At 42.8% G+C, this 16071-nt stretch overlaps 1 protein-coding gene across 21 annotated transcripts in view; it reads left to right on the top strand.

Moving 5' to 3' along the window:
• The window catches only part of AOPEP (aminopeptidase O (putative)), a 237667-nt gene that overhangs the window by 77045 nt on the left and 144551 nt on the right, over window positions 1-16071 (top strand). For 11 of the 21 annotated variants that reach the window (XM_084834128.1, XM_084834117.1, XM_084834125.1 and 8 more), the window contains exons 9-10: window positions 1335-1456; window positions 15944-16046. In XM_084834128.1, the coding sequence (XP_084690254.1) occupies window positions 1335-1456; window positions 15944-16046 (225 nt within the window). The remainder of the gene's footprint in view (window positions 1-1334; window positions 1457-15943; window positions 16047-16071) is intronic. The other 10 variants (XM_084834121.1, XM_084834122.1, XM_084834126.1 and 7 more) reach the window with 2 other exon arrangements.

The raw sequence follows: 16071 nt of genomic DNA, 5'->3' as shown, positions 1-16071 counted from the left end.
AAGGTGCTCCCTAATTAATCAGGCTGCAGATTTTTTTAACGATTTTTTAAAATCCAGGAACATATAAAAACAAGAATGCGTTTTCCCTTTTCGCTCATATAGAAAGAATGCCTCTTCCAAGATTATATCTGTTATGATACATGTGCATCATTTAAAAACAAATAAATGGTGCTTCAGAACTCTTATTTTTACTCATATGCGAATTGAATTTGTTAATTAATTAATACCCCTATTGAAAACCCTTTTTGTACTCTGTTCTGTGCTTGTGCAACGAGGCTTTGAAGGTAGTGAGGAATACAGTAAAAATCAATGGACATTGACCTGGTTTGCATGTAATGAGAAGCCACTGTGGGTTAATTTCCCCATGGGGCTTCTCATTGCAGTGGCCATTTTTAATATTCAGGGTGCAGTGGGAGCAGGCTGCAGTTTCTCATTACATGCAAACCTGGCGAGGGTGGGTTGTTAGGGTGGTTCACCAGCCACTCAGAACCCATGGGCTGTTTTAAGGTTGCAGGTGGTTTGTCAACCACCCCAACAACCCACCCTTGCCAGGTATGCACGTAACAAGAAGCTACGCTATGGCCCTGCCACACCCCAAATATTGAAATGGCAGCCACCACCATATCGACAAACCCTGTGGGGAAATTCACCTGTGGTGGCTTTTTGTTACATGTGAACTGGGCCACTGATTTTTACTCTGTTTATTTTGCCCTTAACATGATGGTGCTGCTCCCTCTTTCCAACTGCAGTCCCCACATGCCCCTGAAAAGGGTCATCGGGGGTGGTTCCAGAATTCCCCAAGATCAAGGAGTGGCATCCAATTAGGTACAAGGGGCTGCCACTGGAAGCAAATATTGCCCCAATGCATTCCTGGAAGTGCTTTCCATTTGTGCACAGACCATGGGTGCTTCCAGATGGAGGGCTTCTAGCCCTAGCAACCAGAAGGCATTATGCAGCTATTCCAACTTGTTCTCCTTAACAGATTTTCTTCTGTAAGAAAAAAATATGGAAGAAGCAATGAGAAAATACAGGAGGGTTATGAGTGGGAGATGACATTGTCTTGACTGTGGCAATATTCCGTGGATGAGGCAGGGCAATGGCGTGATAAAAGCCTCATCTGGAATCACCCCATGTCATTACTGTGTTCTGCACAATGCCTGAACATATATTGTATAATAATAATTATTAATGGTAATAGTAATAGGATGCTGAATGGAAGATGGTGCCATCCATTGTTGTCCTTGCTTAGTCTTGCCTAAAGGACAACAGGTGGCAGGATTTTCCATCAGAAAATTATTGAGAAATTGGAGAAAACAAGTGGCAATGAACTGCAGGTTTCTCCCAAGCAGTTGCCAGTTGAAGAAGCAAAAGAGCAACAGGATCTGAAAGCCTTGCTGCGCTGGCGTCGTCTTAGAGATGAGCTGCAGAACTCTGAAGAAGATCTGCAGGTGTTAAGGTATAGTTCAGGTTGCTTGTTTGTTGTATGCTCTTCCAACAGGCCATTTTCCCTCTCCAAAAGAAGTATTTCCAAATGATCTTATTAAATCATTGCATCTTTCAAAATGTTTGCTAAAGGAATGTACAAAGAGAAGATTCGGACAAAATGGGTTCGAGTGAGTCGAGGTTGGGTAGGGGTGTTGAAGACAGGATGAGGGAAAATAACTAATGGTGCAATCTTATGCATGTTTAGACAGAAAAAAAGTCCTATAATTCCCAGCATTCCCTAGCTATCCATGGTAGCTGGGGAATGCTGGGAGCTGTAGAGATTTTTCTGTCTAAACAGGCATAGGACTGTGCCCTAAGGCCGCAATGCTGTTTCTAATGCACCGCATGTCTTGTTTGTCCACATGGCAACCCTATGAAATAGGCCATATTCCCATTTTACAGAAGTAAATTACAGTAGAGGAGGGACTTGCCTGAAGACAACAATAATTAATGCTCCATTGAATTCAGTGGGACTTACTCTCTGATTAAACATGCACAGGATTGGGCTGTAAGTTGAAATTAACTTGAAGCTAAGGATGCTGCAAGATGAGGTGCAGACACCCAGCCTCATTCACAGAATTGTACAAGGAGTCAGCATGACATCTTCATACTCCTGTAATCCTCCCATGCTTCCCTCCTATTCCCTGCCCCGCCCATGTCCCCTGCCTTTTCTTTTAATGCAGAAAACCCATTAAGTGGGGAAAGAGCGGAATAGAAGGACAATCTTTTTTGCAGATGTGGGTAAGAAAATGCACAACTGAGACACAGATTGGGTTCGGATGACACGATAAGCTATGATGGGTTAAATAAACCACTATGGCTTATTTAACCCATTGTTGGTTATTGTGTCATGTGTTGGGAATTTTAAAATCCATGATGGCTTATTTTGGCCAAATAAGCCACCCTGATAACCCATGGTCTGCAGTAAGGGTTATTTAACAGCCAACAGAGTTGCCTGGCAAGAGCAGTCAAAACCGTTGTGGCAGCTCTGCTCCAGCCTGCAGAGCTTGTTTTCTGAGGTTTTATAGCCGCCACCCCCTTTTTGGTGCCCACAGGATTTCCTCTCCTTTGTGAGTAAACACTCAGGGTTGTGATGGTGCGTCAGGCGCGTCCCCACTATGGGAGGCTGTGTGTGAAGTTTGGTCCTGATCCTGCAAACTCCCAGTGCTTTAGAGCTGCTTCCAGTACTTTAGAGCTGGCATCACATGCTGGGGTGATGCTGGAAGCACTGAATTAAGCTCCTGTACTTCACCCCACACCTCTCCCCTCTCATTGGGATATTGTGGAAGGTTAAAACAGGCTGCTGCGAAGTTGTCAATGGGTGGAACAGTACCATTGCTCGGGTGGGAGGACTGCAGTGAGACGGGGGGCAGGGGGATGACTCAGATTATGCACAGTAGCTTATTAAACTTCTACAGTAGCTTATTAGCCCAGTCGTGTGGCAGGACATCGTGACCTATTTTGAAAATAAGCTACTGTGAGTAGCATTTTAAGCCACCATGGCTTAAAATGATGTCCAAACATGGCCACAGTGGAGGGGAGTTGTCTCTGGGGAAGGTGGATGGCTTGTTGGGCGTGCCTCTCCTTTCCTTATTGCTTGACTTGCATTTCCAGTTGCAGAATCATTTCATGTCCTGCATGGTAATTCCTCTAAAGAGCCTCCTTTCCTGTGTTTTGCCTCCTCTTGATTTTTAAAATCTTTTCTTTTCAAAAAAAAATTGTAAAGGAAAGCACTTTGTGTTCCCTAAACCAAGCTCCCACTTCTACCTCTATCTGCATGGCTCTCAACAGAGCCTTAATTGATCCCTTCCTGAATGTTCCTTCTCTCAAGGAATTCTTGAATTCCTTCTCTCAAGGAATTCTTGCAAGGAATGCTGTCCTACCTCCCATTGCAATTAGCTACTTAATTAGGGGATTCTGCTGTGCCATTTTCTTTCTTCCTTCTTTTTACAAACGATTGAGTAGTTACACAGCAGTTTTGATCTAACAAAATTAATGTATTGGGGGAAAATTAAAATGGGGCTTATCTGTGCTCTGAGTCTGGGGCAGGGGCACTGAGACTTTATGTTAAAACAGCAGTTGCAGAGCCCACTAACTAGCAGGAAAAATCAAACTGGCAAATTTTCTTTCTGCCTTGTGAACTGACTAGCTAGGATTATGAAACTGGTTTAGATTGGGTTGTCTGACAAGGTTGGGTTGTGAAATTGACTAGGCATGGTGCCTTCTCAGGGGAAATCAGTGGGATTTACAGCCCAATCTATAGCATGTTTACCTGGAACTAGCTACAATGGTCTAGCCCTGTGATAAGAGGCACTAATTTTTAAAAAACAACAACATGTATTTGTGCATTTTTACTGGAGCACACAAATGACAGCAAAAGATGAAATTTGGCTCCTGCCTGGGGTTTGCCTCCTGCAGACCTCCTATTATATTCAGTCTGTCAGGGAATGGAGCTGCAGCCGGGACTGAGCACATGGATGATTTACTCCTGGATGATGCCTTGCTATAACTGTAGCAATGGGTGCAGGGAATCCCCCTGAATTGGTATTTAAAAGTGAAATTGATGGGACTTACAGGCCATCATAAAGATATTTACCTGGAAGTAAGGATCCTTTAAAATGTTGGAAGAAAGGAATGTATGGCAACCATGAGGGGTGGGGAAAGGGGAGTGGACAACACTACCCATTTAACTTCCACCCACAGTGTGGATGGAACATAGTGAGGTGCACACGCTAAAAAAGCACTAGATCCCCTGTAGTTTACAGCAGAAAAGTAATGATTTTGTAGTGCTGAGAACTTTCTGTCTGGAATTGCCCTTAAAAATAGACAAAGAAGCACTTAAATGTTGATACCAATAAAAGTGGGGCATTCCTTTTCTCATGGAACTCTTCTGATTGGATTAATCTCAACTTATCCATTGCAGTCCCAAACTCTGGCTACAGATACAGAACCATCTGTTTACTGCGCAGTATGAAGCCCGCCACATCACATTTACCCTACACCACCCCATAGACAATTGGTTGAGAATACTTACGCATGGGAGACTGATTTAAACCACATTTCAGCAAGGAAATTCCCTGGTTGGTTTTAATCATGACTTTCATTTTTTTGTTTAAAGTTGCTTTCTTAAATGTGAATTTCATTGCTAGGTTCTAAGCATGTTAAAACATATTGGTCTGATTATTTTACAATTAAATACAGACTTTAAGATAGAAATGGTACTATAGTCTGCCTGTGTTTACAGTATTAAGTATAAACTCCAAATGTATGAAGTCATATAGCAGAATGGTTAGTTCATTGTTCGCTTTGCTTGTGTTTTATTGCTCCATAAAATGTCTCCAACCCTCCAATCCTGTGCATTGTTATGCATGGAATTCAGAAAGACTGACATGGACTGCTATCCATGTATTTATGTGTAATCCCATGCACAGGATTTCATCCTGCATCTCTAATCCAGGGAATTGTGTAGGGAAAATCTATATGCAGAGCTGGGCTTTTTAGTTATTTCTGAACTGTGATATGCTGCATCGCAAACCCCCGTTTGCCATAACCCTGGCCTCATGCAATGACCTGAACAAGGAGGAGGTGCCAGAGAGCTTATGTGGCTCAAGTAGTCAGGGAGATCAACCCCTAGAGGAGCTGCAGGTCAACCCTGATACTGAAGAGATCCCCTTGGCTGATACGGACCCAGTACCCAGTAGCCAAGACCCCATGTGCAGACCATGAACTTTTATGTATTATATTTTTATCCCAGCCTTCTTCTAAAGCAGGGATGCAAAATCTCAGGCCTGGAAGCTGAATCTGGCCTTACAGTGGGCCACATCTGGCCCTCTGGGGTTTCCCTTCACCTGGCCAACCCCCTTTCTCAAAACTACTGATTGTTTGATGGTTTCCTGGTTTTTATGCAGTTTTTCCCCATTGTAAAAAGTTGAAATGTCTCTCCTAAAGCTTATTTACAGATAGTAAGAGCTTTAAGCTAAAATGCACTGGTATTTTTGGACCCATTCCTTTTGCCTTCATCCCTGCTTTTTGCTGGAATGTGGCCACCAAGAGATTCTCCAAAATGGAATTCAGCCTTTGGGCTGAAAGGTGTTCTGCACCCCTGCTCTAAAGATTTGTAAGCAGTGTACATGGTTGCCCTCCCTCACTTTTACTGGTGTGGTAGGGTTTTTTAACTCTTAGGTAGCTTAGGGTGAGAGATAGTGGAGAGATAGTCCAATGTCACCAAGTAAGCTCTGTGGCTGGATGGGGATTTGAAAGCTTTCCACCTTTGGATTAACATACCTCTGGCGAAATGGCTGCCCCTGATATATAGTCCTAAGAACCTTCTGTTGTGGTTCAGCCCAGTGTCCATCCTCCAAGCCTCTCCTCTTCATCAAGCCCTCACATAACTATAGTCTTGTTATAAGCATCTTTCATTAATGTTTATTCATGTTCTTGTATATGCAAGATCAGACAAATCAGACATTTGCAAGTGTGTAGCTTGACAATAGATGCAAATAGGAATGACAGCCTTATCACTAGCTGCCATGCAACTGCAGTGAACACAGCTGCTGATAGCCAGGGTGGCTGTGTTGTTGCTGTTTTTGCTCCAGTAGAATATTTTGTGATAGTGAACATGGGTTGTTGTGATAGGAGGCTTATCTGGACATTGGCTTTCCTAATTTAATTGCTAAAGTATCACATTGGTCTTGTGATGCATTAATTCTACAAAAGGCACTTTAAAAATGGTGTTGTAGGTATATATTAAATACAGTACTTATTTATATATATTTAGGATTCTTTGTATCCTGCTCTTCAGCCTGCAAGGTCTCCGAGTGGCTAACAATAGTTTATAATAAAACATAAAAAATTGCAGCGCAGTATAAGATAAAATATAACAAGCCAGAGTCCCAGCAGTTTAAAATAATGAACCTAAACAGCAGATCTAAAAGACTTGAGCAAATAAAAAGGTCTTCACCTGGTGCCAGAAATACATTAGTGTTGGCGCCAGGCAAGCATCCCTAGGATGAACATTCCAAAGATGGGGTATCGCTACTGAGACGGCCCTAATTTAGCTCACTACCTGCCTCACTTGTGAAATGAACAAGGGCCTCAGTGGAAGGTGCATGTGGGCGAAAACGGTCCTAAAGGACTTGGAGCATTTAGGGCTTTCAAGGTTAAGACCAGCATACCGATGACCCATCACCCCCCAATCTCCAAGTAGCATCACTCAGTAGTTTCATGTGGATGCCCTGTAGCACACCATAGCATAAGCTACCATGCAGCAGAGCAGTAGCTCCTCAGCACCATCTTTTGAAAATGGCCAACCAGGTAGAAAGGGAATTGAAGAACAGCCCCCAATCTCCACCTCGGCAAAATGATATGGAAGGATGTGATGATTAGTAGTAGCCACCTTGAGTGCCATTTTTGGGTAGAAAGGCAGGGTATAAATAAAATAAAATATTGAAAGACGTGGGGACATCCAGAAGAAGTAAAGGGCTGTACTCCCCCTATCATTCTCCTGGCATAGGTCATCCATCAGGTAATCCTTTACCAACCTGCCCAATCACTGAGGTCATTAGAGTACCTGCTCCTGGTGGTTCCACATGGACCCATGGCCCAACTGAAGTCCACCTGGAAAAGAATTTCCAGTGTGGTGGCTCCCTTTCTATGGAACTCCCTGCCTCTGGAGGTCAGGCAGGTGCCAACACTGTGTTGTTTTCAGCACCTCCTGAAAACAACTCTTTTCCAGGAAGCCTTCTTTGGTTGATCAGCCTTGGTTTTATTGGCACTGTTTTTTAAAGAATAATTTTAATATCATGCTTCGTTCTTTTTATCTTCTGTTCATTTTATCTCTTGTTGTTCACCACTCTGGAATTTGTTTAGATGTGGAGCGGTATACAAATGTATAACAACAACAACAACAACAACAATAAAAATCAAGAAGGCACTTTCATTGCAAAACCAGTCCAGAAACTAGATTGAAATGAATCCAGACAAACAGTGTCATCCGAAAGTGTCTGGAGTTGCTTGACTACCATCCATTCAAGCAGCTTGCCTAAAAAGGGTATGCTTCTGACTGGCCAAATCTTAGAAACATAATCCGGGTTCAGAGGGAATTTTGCCAGGAGTGACTACACAACTGCCTCCTTCTAGGCAGTTGGGATCATAAAGAGGCATTTATAGCTTCCTGGACACAGCTGGTCGGCACACTTCTGCTTGATACTGTGAGCCCCAAGGAGCAAGGGGCAAGCTGCTGGGGCAAGGGGCAAGGTACATCCCTCCATTCATATTGCAGTCCTCTTGCCTCAGTAACTGAAATTCATCAAAAAAGACATGATTCAGTGGTGCTCTGGACACATTAATTAGCCCTGCAACCAAGGCAGTATCCAAGTTGCTACAGATGTGAACGATTTTATCTTAGCAAGCAAGTCACAATGAGCTCCCAAGAGCCCTTTGACATATGTTTGTTGACCAAATTGGAGACGACCAAGCACCTCCTGGGAAAGCTGTTCAGGATGGAACCACAAAGATGCCATGGTGGTCAGAAAGTATTGTTTCTTCGCTGCCATTACTACCACAGAGTAGACTATACGATGGGCTTCATCTTCAATCAATGAATCATCTTTATTATGGCTATTTCGACTCATTCAGGTTAAAATACAGAACACAAATAGCACAATATGATGGAGAACATACAATTTATCCAGTTGGACTAATATAGTCAACCAGTTGAGCTTCTGTGTGCATAGCAATTTTTAATAAGTTAGCCACCTGCTTAGTAATATATGGAACCTTATTTGATAGACAATGCATAATCTTTTTTTTTTTTTTGCTCTGGGTGCTCTGATAAACTAATCAAAAGAGGATGAATTTTACAAAATCTTAAATCACAATAAAAGTCACAGTATAAAGTACATGTGATAAAGTTCTGGAGACTCCCATCTTACATGGACACAATCTACACTGAAACAGAATTCTCAAAAACCTGTCCTGATAGACCATTAAATATTGCAAGTATAAATGCTCTGCATGCTTGTGTTTTGTTAAGGAAAATCAGTTAAGATGACAAAATACTGTAATCAGTTAGAATTCCAGCAAGTTCTGTTAGCCAGAGAATACAGATTTTGTCTTTCAAAATAATATTTCGAATGTTACATTAAATGCTTGTTACAAGGATACAAATGCAACACCGATTGAAATAATTTTGTGTAAGCTTATATGGGACCATTTACTGAAATCTAAGTCTGTTAACATAAGATATACCAACTAGATGTTGATAAAGAAAAATGAGCCAGTGGTTTAGTATCTGGGGCCACACTCTAGTTTCCACAAACCCTACATCAGTTTTCAAACACAGCTGCATATCCCACACAAATGTACTGTGGTATTTAATTATCTGACGTTTTTCCAGAGCAGAATATATCATCTCAGTCCATATGGGGATACTGTATAATAATGGAGACAGTGCCTTAGCTTTCAATACCTTAAGACAGGAGTATGCAACCTTTTGGGGCTGTGGACACATTTAACAATTTGTCCTGGGCACCACCACAAAATGGACACACTGCAGATAAAAGCATCAGCCTGCAGCCATGTGCCATCTTCATTTCCTAATAATGTCTTTGAGTCCCACGCGTGGCCTACAGGCATTCATGGGAAAAGATGGTAGCAGTTAGAGGCCCTTACATTGCTATGAAGTTATCCTAGCTGCTGGTAAGAAATTTTTTATTTTTTATTTTTTAAAGTAGGAGGGGTAGTGCACCTTGCTGGGTGCCAAGAATGGTGCCCAAGAGTGTATTTGTGCTCATGGGTGCCATGTTGTCTACTCCTGCCCTAAGAGCTGTGGGAATACTACAGCCACTTTGGTATAATAGAAATAAACAACTGCAGATGTGCTGCAATTTGCAGATTCAAGTGCATGTTTACGTTATAAGCTCAGTTTGGGATAATATTGAAAATGGAGTCCTAAACCAAGGAGCCAACTGAGGTGCATCCAGAGGGACAGAGCACTTGGTGTTGACAGTTTCAACCACCAGTTTATTGCCATATTCCAGAGTGACCAGGGTACCAACAGGAGTGCCAGCCATGCCAGCTGGAAATGCCATAAGAACCCTTGGAAATTCATCCGGATCCATCATCTTCTGAGGGAGAGCATCTTAATCAGTCTCTTTTCCTTGCAGAGGGATGAAGCCACAGCCAGTCTGAACCTTATCCTTTTTATTTTAGCACTGGAAGATATTCTCCTTGCATTTAAGGCAGAACCACTTCCCTCTTCATCTCCTTCCCCTTTCTTTAGGTCCCTTTATTTGCCTCAGCCCCTTCATGGATCACTGCCTTGTTGTGGCGAAGGGGCTTGCGTAACTCAGTGAAGCCATAAGCTATGCAGTGCAGGGCCACCCAAGATGGACAGGTCATGGTGGAGAGTTCTGACAAAATGTGGTCCACTGGAGAAGGAAATGGCAACCCACTCCAGTATTCTTGCCAAGAAAACCCCATGGAATGTATCACAAGGCTAAAAGATATGAGACCGGAAGATGAGCCCCTCAGGTCGGAAGGTGTCCAATATACTACTGGGGAAGAGCAGAGGGAATTTCAAAGTAGCGCCAGAAAGAGTGAAGCAGCTGGGCCAAAGCCGAAAGGACACTCAGCGGTGGATGTGTCTGGTGGTGAAAAAAAAGTCCGATGCTGTAAAGAACAATATTGTTTAGGAACCTGGAATGTCAGATCAATGAATCAAGGTAAGCTGGAGGTGGTCAGACATGAGATGGCAAGATTGAACATCGACATCTTGGGAATCAGCGAACTAAAATGGACAAGTATGGGTGAATTTAATTCAGGTGACCATTATATCTACTACTGTGGGCAAGAATCTCTCAGAAGAAATGGAGTAGCACTCATAGTCAACAGAAGGGTAGGAAAAGCAGTACTGGGGTACAATCTCAAAAATGATAGAATGATCTCAGTACGAATCCAAGGCAAACCATTCAACATCACAGTAATTCAAGTCTATGCCCCAACCACTGATGCCGAAGAAGCTGAGGTTGATCGGTTCTATGAAGACCTACAACACCTTCTAGAACTAACACCAAACAAAGATGTCCTCTACATCATAGGGGATTGGAATGCTAAAGTAGGAAGTCAAGAAATCACCAGGATAACAGGCAGGCATGGCCTTGGTGTACAAAATGAAGCAGGACAAAGGCTAATAGAGTTTTGCCAAGAGAACACGCTGATCAAAGCAAACACTCTTTTCCAACAGCACAAGAGGCGACTCTACACATGGACATCACCAGAAGGTCAACGTCGAAATCAGATTGATTATGTCCTTTGCAGCCAAAGATGGAGAAGTTCTATACAGTCAGTCAAAACAAGACCTGGAGCTGACTGTGGCTCAGATCATGAGCTTCTTATCGCAAAATTTCAGCTTAAATTGAAGAACGTAGGGAAAACCACTAAACCATTCAGGGATGACCTAAATCATATCCCTTATGGATATACAGTGGAGGTGAGGAATAGATTTAAGGAATTAGACCTGATAGACAGAGTGCCTGAGGAACTATGGACGGAGGTCCGTAACATTGTTCAGGAGGCAGCAACTCAATCCATCCCAAAGAAAAAGAAATGCAAGAAAGCACAGTGGCTGTCTGATGAGGCTTTACAAGTAGCTGAGGAAAGAAGGGAAGCGAAAAGAAAGGGAGAAAGGGGAAGATATATCCAACTGAATGCAGAGTTCCAGAGAATAGCAAGGAGAGACAAGAAGGCCGCCTTAAATGAACAATGCAAAGAAATCGAGGAAAACAACAGAATGGGAAAGACTAGAGATCTCTTCAAGAAAATCGGAGATCTCAAGGGAACGTTTTGTGCAAAGACGGGCATGATAAAGGACAAAGAAGGCAGGGACCTAACAGAAGCAGATGAGATTAAGAAGAGGTGGCAAGAATACACAGAAGAACTATACAGGAAAGATCTAAATGTCCCTGATAGCCATGATAGTGCGGTCACTGAACTTGAGCCAGACATCCTAGAGAGTGAAGTCAAGTGGGCCTTCGGAAGCATTACTAACAACAAAGCTAGCGGAGATGACAGTATTTCAGCTGAGCTATTTAAAATCCTAAAAGATGATGCTGTTAAAGTGCTGCACTCAATATGCCAACAAATTTGGAACACTCAACAGTGGCCACAAGACTGGAAAAGGTCAGTTTACATTCCAATTCCAAAGAAGGGCAGTGCCAAAGAGTGTTCAAACTACCATACAGTTGTGCTCATTTCACATGCCAGCAAGGTAATGCTCAAATCCTACGAGGTAGGCTTCAGCAGAATGTGAACCGAGAACTACCGGAAGTACAAGCTGGGTTTCGAAGAGGCAGAGGAACTAGAGATCAAATCGCCAACATTCGCTGGATCATGGAGAAAGCAAGAGAATTCCAGAAAAACGTCTATTTCTGCTTCATTGACTACGGTAAAGCCTTTGATTGTGTGGATCACAACAAACTCTGGCAAATGCTTAAACAGATGGGGGTACCAGACCACCTTACCTGTCTCCTGAGAAACCTGTACGAGGGACAAGAAGCAACAGTAAGAACCGGACATGGAACAACCAATTGGTTCAAATTTGGGAAAGGAGTACAACAAGGCTGTATATTGTTGCCCCGCTTATTTAACTTATATGCAGAGTAAGGTAAAGGTAAAGGTGTCCCCAACCAGTCGTGTGCGACTCTAGGGTGCGGTGCTCATCCCCGTTTCTAAGCCGAAGAGCCAGCACTGTCCGAAGACGCTTCCATGGTCATGTGGCTGGCATGACTGAACACCGAGGTGCACAGAACGCTGTTACCTTTCCCGCCAAGGTGCTACCTATTTATCTACTTGCAATTTCTTGCTTTCGAATTGCTAGGTTGGCAGAAGCTGGGACTGAAGACGGGAGCTCACTCCGTCACGCAGCACTCGGGTCTCGAACTGCTGACCTGCCAACCTTCCAGTCTGCAGTTCAGCGTCTTAACCACTAAGCCACCACGGCCCCTACATATGCAGAGTACATCATGAGAAACACCAGGTTGGATGAATCACAGGTCGGAATTAAGATTGCTGGGAGAATTATCAACAACCTCAGATACGCAGATGATACCACCCTAATGGCAGAAAGTGAAGAGGATCTAAAGAGCCTCTTTTTGAGGGTGAAAGTGGAGAGTGCAAAAGCTGGTTTGAAACTCAACATTAAAAAAAAAAAAGATCATGGCATCTGGCCCCATCACTTCCTTGCATATAGAAGGGGAAGAAATGGAAGCAGTGACAGAGTTTATTTTCTTGGGCTCCAAGATCACCGCAGACGGTAACTATAGCCATGAAATTAAAAGACGCTTGCTCCTTGGGAGGAAAGCTATGGCAAACCTAGACAGCATAGTAAGAAGCAGAGACATCACCTTGCCGACAAAGATTCGTATAATCAAAGCTATGGGTTTCCCAGTAGCAACGTATGGCTGTGAGAGCTGGACTGTAAGGAAGGCTGAGCGCTGAAGAATTGATGCTTTCGAACTGTGGTGCTGGAGAAGACTCTTACAAGTCCCTGGGCAAGGAGGTCAAATCAGTCGATCCTAAAGGAAATCAATCCTGACTGCTCATTGGAAGAACAGAGACTGAAGTTGAAGCTCAAATATTTTGGCCACCTAATGCGAAGAGAAAACTCCCTAGAAAAGACCCTGATGCTGGGAAGGACTGAAGGCAAAAGGAGGAGGGGGCGGCAGAGGATGAAATGGCTAGATAGCATCACCGATGCAATGAAGATGAACTTGAGCACACTCTGGGAGAGAGCGCAGGAGTGCCTGTCGTGCTGTGGTCCATGGGATCATGAAGAGTCGGACACAACTTAATGACTGAACAACAAATTTGCCTCAGCAGGCTTATCGAGTTAGATATCTTTCTTCCATCTACTGGATTATTGTTCAGTATAGGAGACAACAGTGTTTCTTTACATTCTGTTTCTAGTTTATTTGTCTTTATTTAGACTCTGTATGGGGCTGGCACCCGCTTTTGCTAATATCTTTAATTCATGGGTTTGAAGGCATTGCCCAACAGATGTAGAAGTGTGGGCCTCTTTCAGTGGTAATTTTTAACCAAATGTAGTCATTATATTTATTTTAGGGTGGGTAAGTTTGTTGCTCTTTTTTTCCTTTGGGGTTTGTGCTTCTGCATGTTTTAGTTCAATCATTTTTTGCCTGTATGTTTTTCAGGGACTGCAGAGAAATGGCGCTGGGGGGGTGGGGGCATTTTCACCACATTTCTCCAGTGGGAGGGAAATTCTCCAACATTTTCTCAGGACCAGGGTTCAGCAGTGTCAGTAGTACAGCTTCTTTCTTTTTTCCTAAGGGGGTTTGTTGGTTTGCTTGCTTCTTTGCTTGCTTCCTGGTTCTGCAAGAGGAGGCAGCAGCAATTGTGTTGGCAGCCTGGCCACCATTTGGAGAAAATTCTGCAAAATGGCCTCCTTTTTTCTAGGGAGCAGGATGAGAAAAAGAAAAAAAATCTCAAAAATGTTCTCAGAAAAAATCGCTTCTGAGAAAGTTCAGCTCAGTTCTACAGCAGTGATGTATATTTTACCTATGAGGAAGACCCTTAAGGGTTGAAACGTGTGTGCATGCATGCGTGCGCGTGCATGTGTATATTGCATGAAATATACACACACACACGTAGTATATAGACTACATGTACTATATTGGTCTATTAATTCGTTCATTACTGATATATACTGCCTGTGGACCATTACGGAGTCTTTGCCAACACCCCTATCACGTTGGCTGGGAATCAGAGAACATCTGGGGCATGGCCACACTCCAGCCCCCCACCCTAATTTGGTTCTCCGCCCCTGCTCTGTGGAAAGCATATCAGGAAAGCATGTCCTGGGTTGAGCTAGGGCTAGGTGATCCAGTAGATCGTTTCTGATTCCATAATTTACAATGTAGTTCTTGTTTGATCACTCCTAGAACAGAGGCTTTAAAGTAAGGCTTAAGCTGTTGGATGACTTCAGATCTTTTTTTTGGGTGGGGGAGAGGATGGGGCCACTGCCCCTGGCCTCACACAAGGGGTAGGGGCAGATCAACACAGATAAACAGTACTGTGTTTCAGTGTTTGAAATAATCAGATCCCATTCCTTCTAAGCAATAACACTCATTATGAAAATGTCATCCCAAAACCAATAATAATTTCAGTACTTTGGGTTTCCCCAGCACTCCATTGACAGGGCCATCAACTTCAGTGGCTGTATCTGCTCATGATGTCCTGTCTTTTGACCTGCAAATTTAACCACAATATAGCCCATTATCTCCTTTCCTTCTCCTGTCTCCCACACCCCCTGGTAGAAATCAATGGCTTAGTTGGTAGCCTGGCTGGAGAACTGGGCAATGAAACAATCAACCCAGCCAATAGCAGCAAAGAATATTACTGGCTGAGCCACAAGCTTTAATTTTATATTCGGTGTTCATATTAGTTGATGAAACTTGAAAATAGGATCTGATATGTGGAAGGAGTGCTGCATTTTGGGAAAGAATAGAATTTTTTGTCTTTCCATTTTTGAAACATAAAATCTTAACATACTACTGTATTTAATTCTGATTTAAAATGTAGATGTGTGTGTGTGTGTGTGTGTGTATGCAAATACCTCTTAATTATCTTCTCTGTTGAAAAAAGGCTCCACTTGGGCAGAAGGAGAACAAGTTTGTACAATCTGTGTTGTTGTTTTTTAACTCTGTAATTTAAACTGAGCTCAGACACTAATAAATAATAGACTTATCTGGCAGAAGCTTGGTAGCTGGACATCCATTGGTGAAGAATTCATGCAGTCTGAATTTGTTCTTTGGGATGATAATTCTGAAAGCTGAGTGTATCAAGCCTGTGGTTTCAGAAACTGGCTGCTTTTCTTTGACATGTATGGAAAATTGCAAACTAAAGGAAAATAAAAGGAAAGCTTAAGCCCATTTTCAGCATATTAGGCATAGATGAAAGAGGCTATTCATCCTTGCAGGTGTAGCCTTGTGAGCTGCTAAGCCTGTGTTCAGGTAAGGGCAGCCAAAATCTGTAGCTGGATGTAATGAATTCAATATCCTTCCTTCCCATTTCCCTCCATCCAGAGTTTCTCGATCTCTTCTCATTTCCCATTGCGCATAATGTGACGCTCCTGCCTGTGTAGCGTGTCTTAGCAGAATGCCATGTGATATGATGTCATGTCTGGGACAAGAGTTAAGCAGCTTCACACCAGCTTAGAATTGGCTACTAGTTTAACTACAGCTGTTTGTGCAGCCTTATATAAAGTTACATTAGAAAAATGCATTACTGTCTTACTTTTCCCATGAACAAAGTTACCTGAATCAAGGATTTAAACCTACTATGTAGCAGACTATCAATCACACTGTGCTTGGTGGTAATAAATGTTAAAGCATTATCAATGTATCTGTTTGTCCCAGTCTTTAATTTTTTTGTGATCTTTTAGGCCCAACAAAGAGAACACTGGCAAAGTGAGTGAATCTGGAGCATCTGTAATCAAACATGGCCTTAATGCAGAAAAAGTCTTCATGCAGGTTCACTATCTGAAGGTCAGAATGTTAAAGTTGATATTCT

The sequence above is a fragment of the Heloderma suspectum genome, chromosome 2, assembly GCF_057233095.1.
Source record: "Heloderma suspectum isolate Gila_16-S chromosome 2, 16-S_ref, whole genome shotgun sequence".
NCBI classification, from domain to species: Eukaryota; Metazoa; Chordata; class Lepidosauria; order Squamata; family Helodermatidae; genus Heloderma; species Heloderma suspectum.
This window is presented reverse-complemented; position numbering and strand designations above follow the sequence as displayed.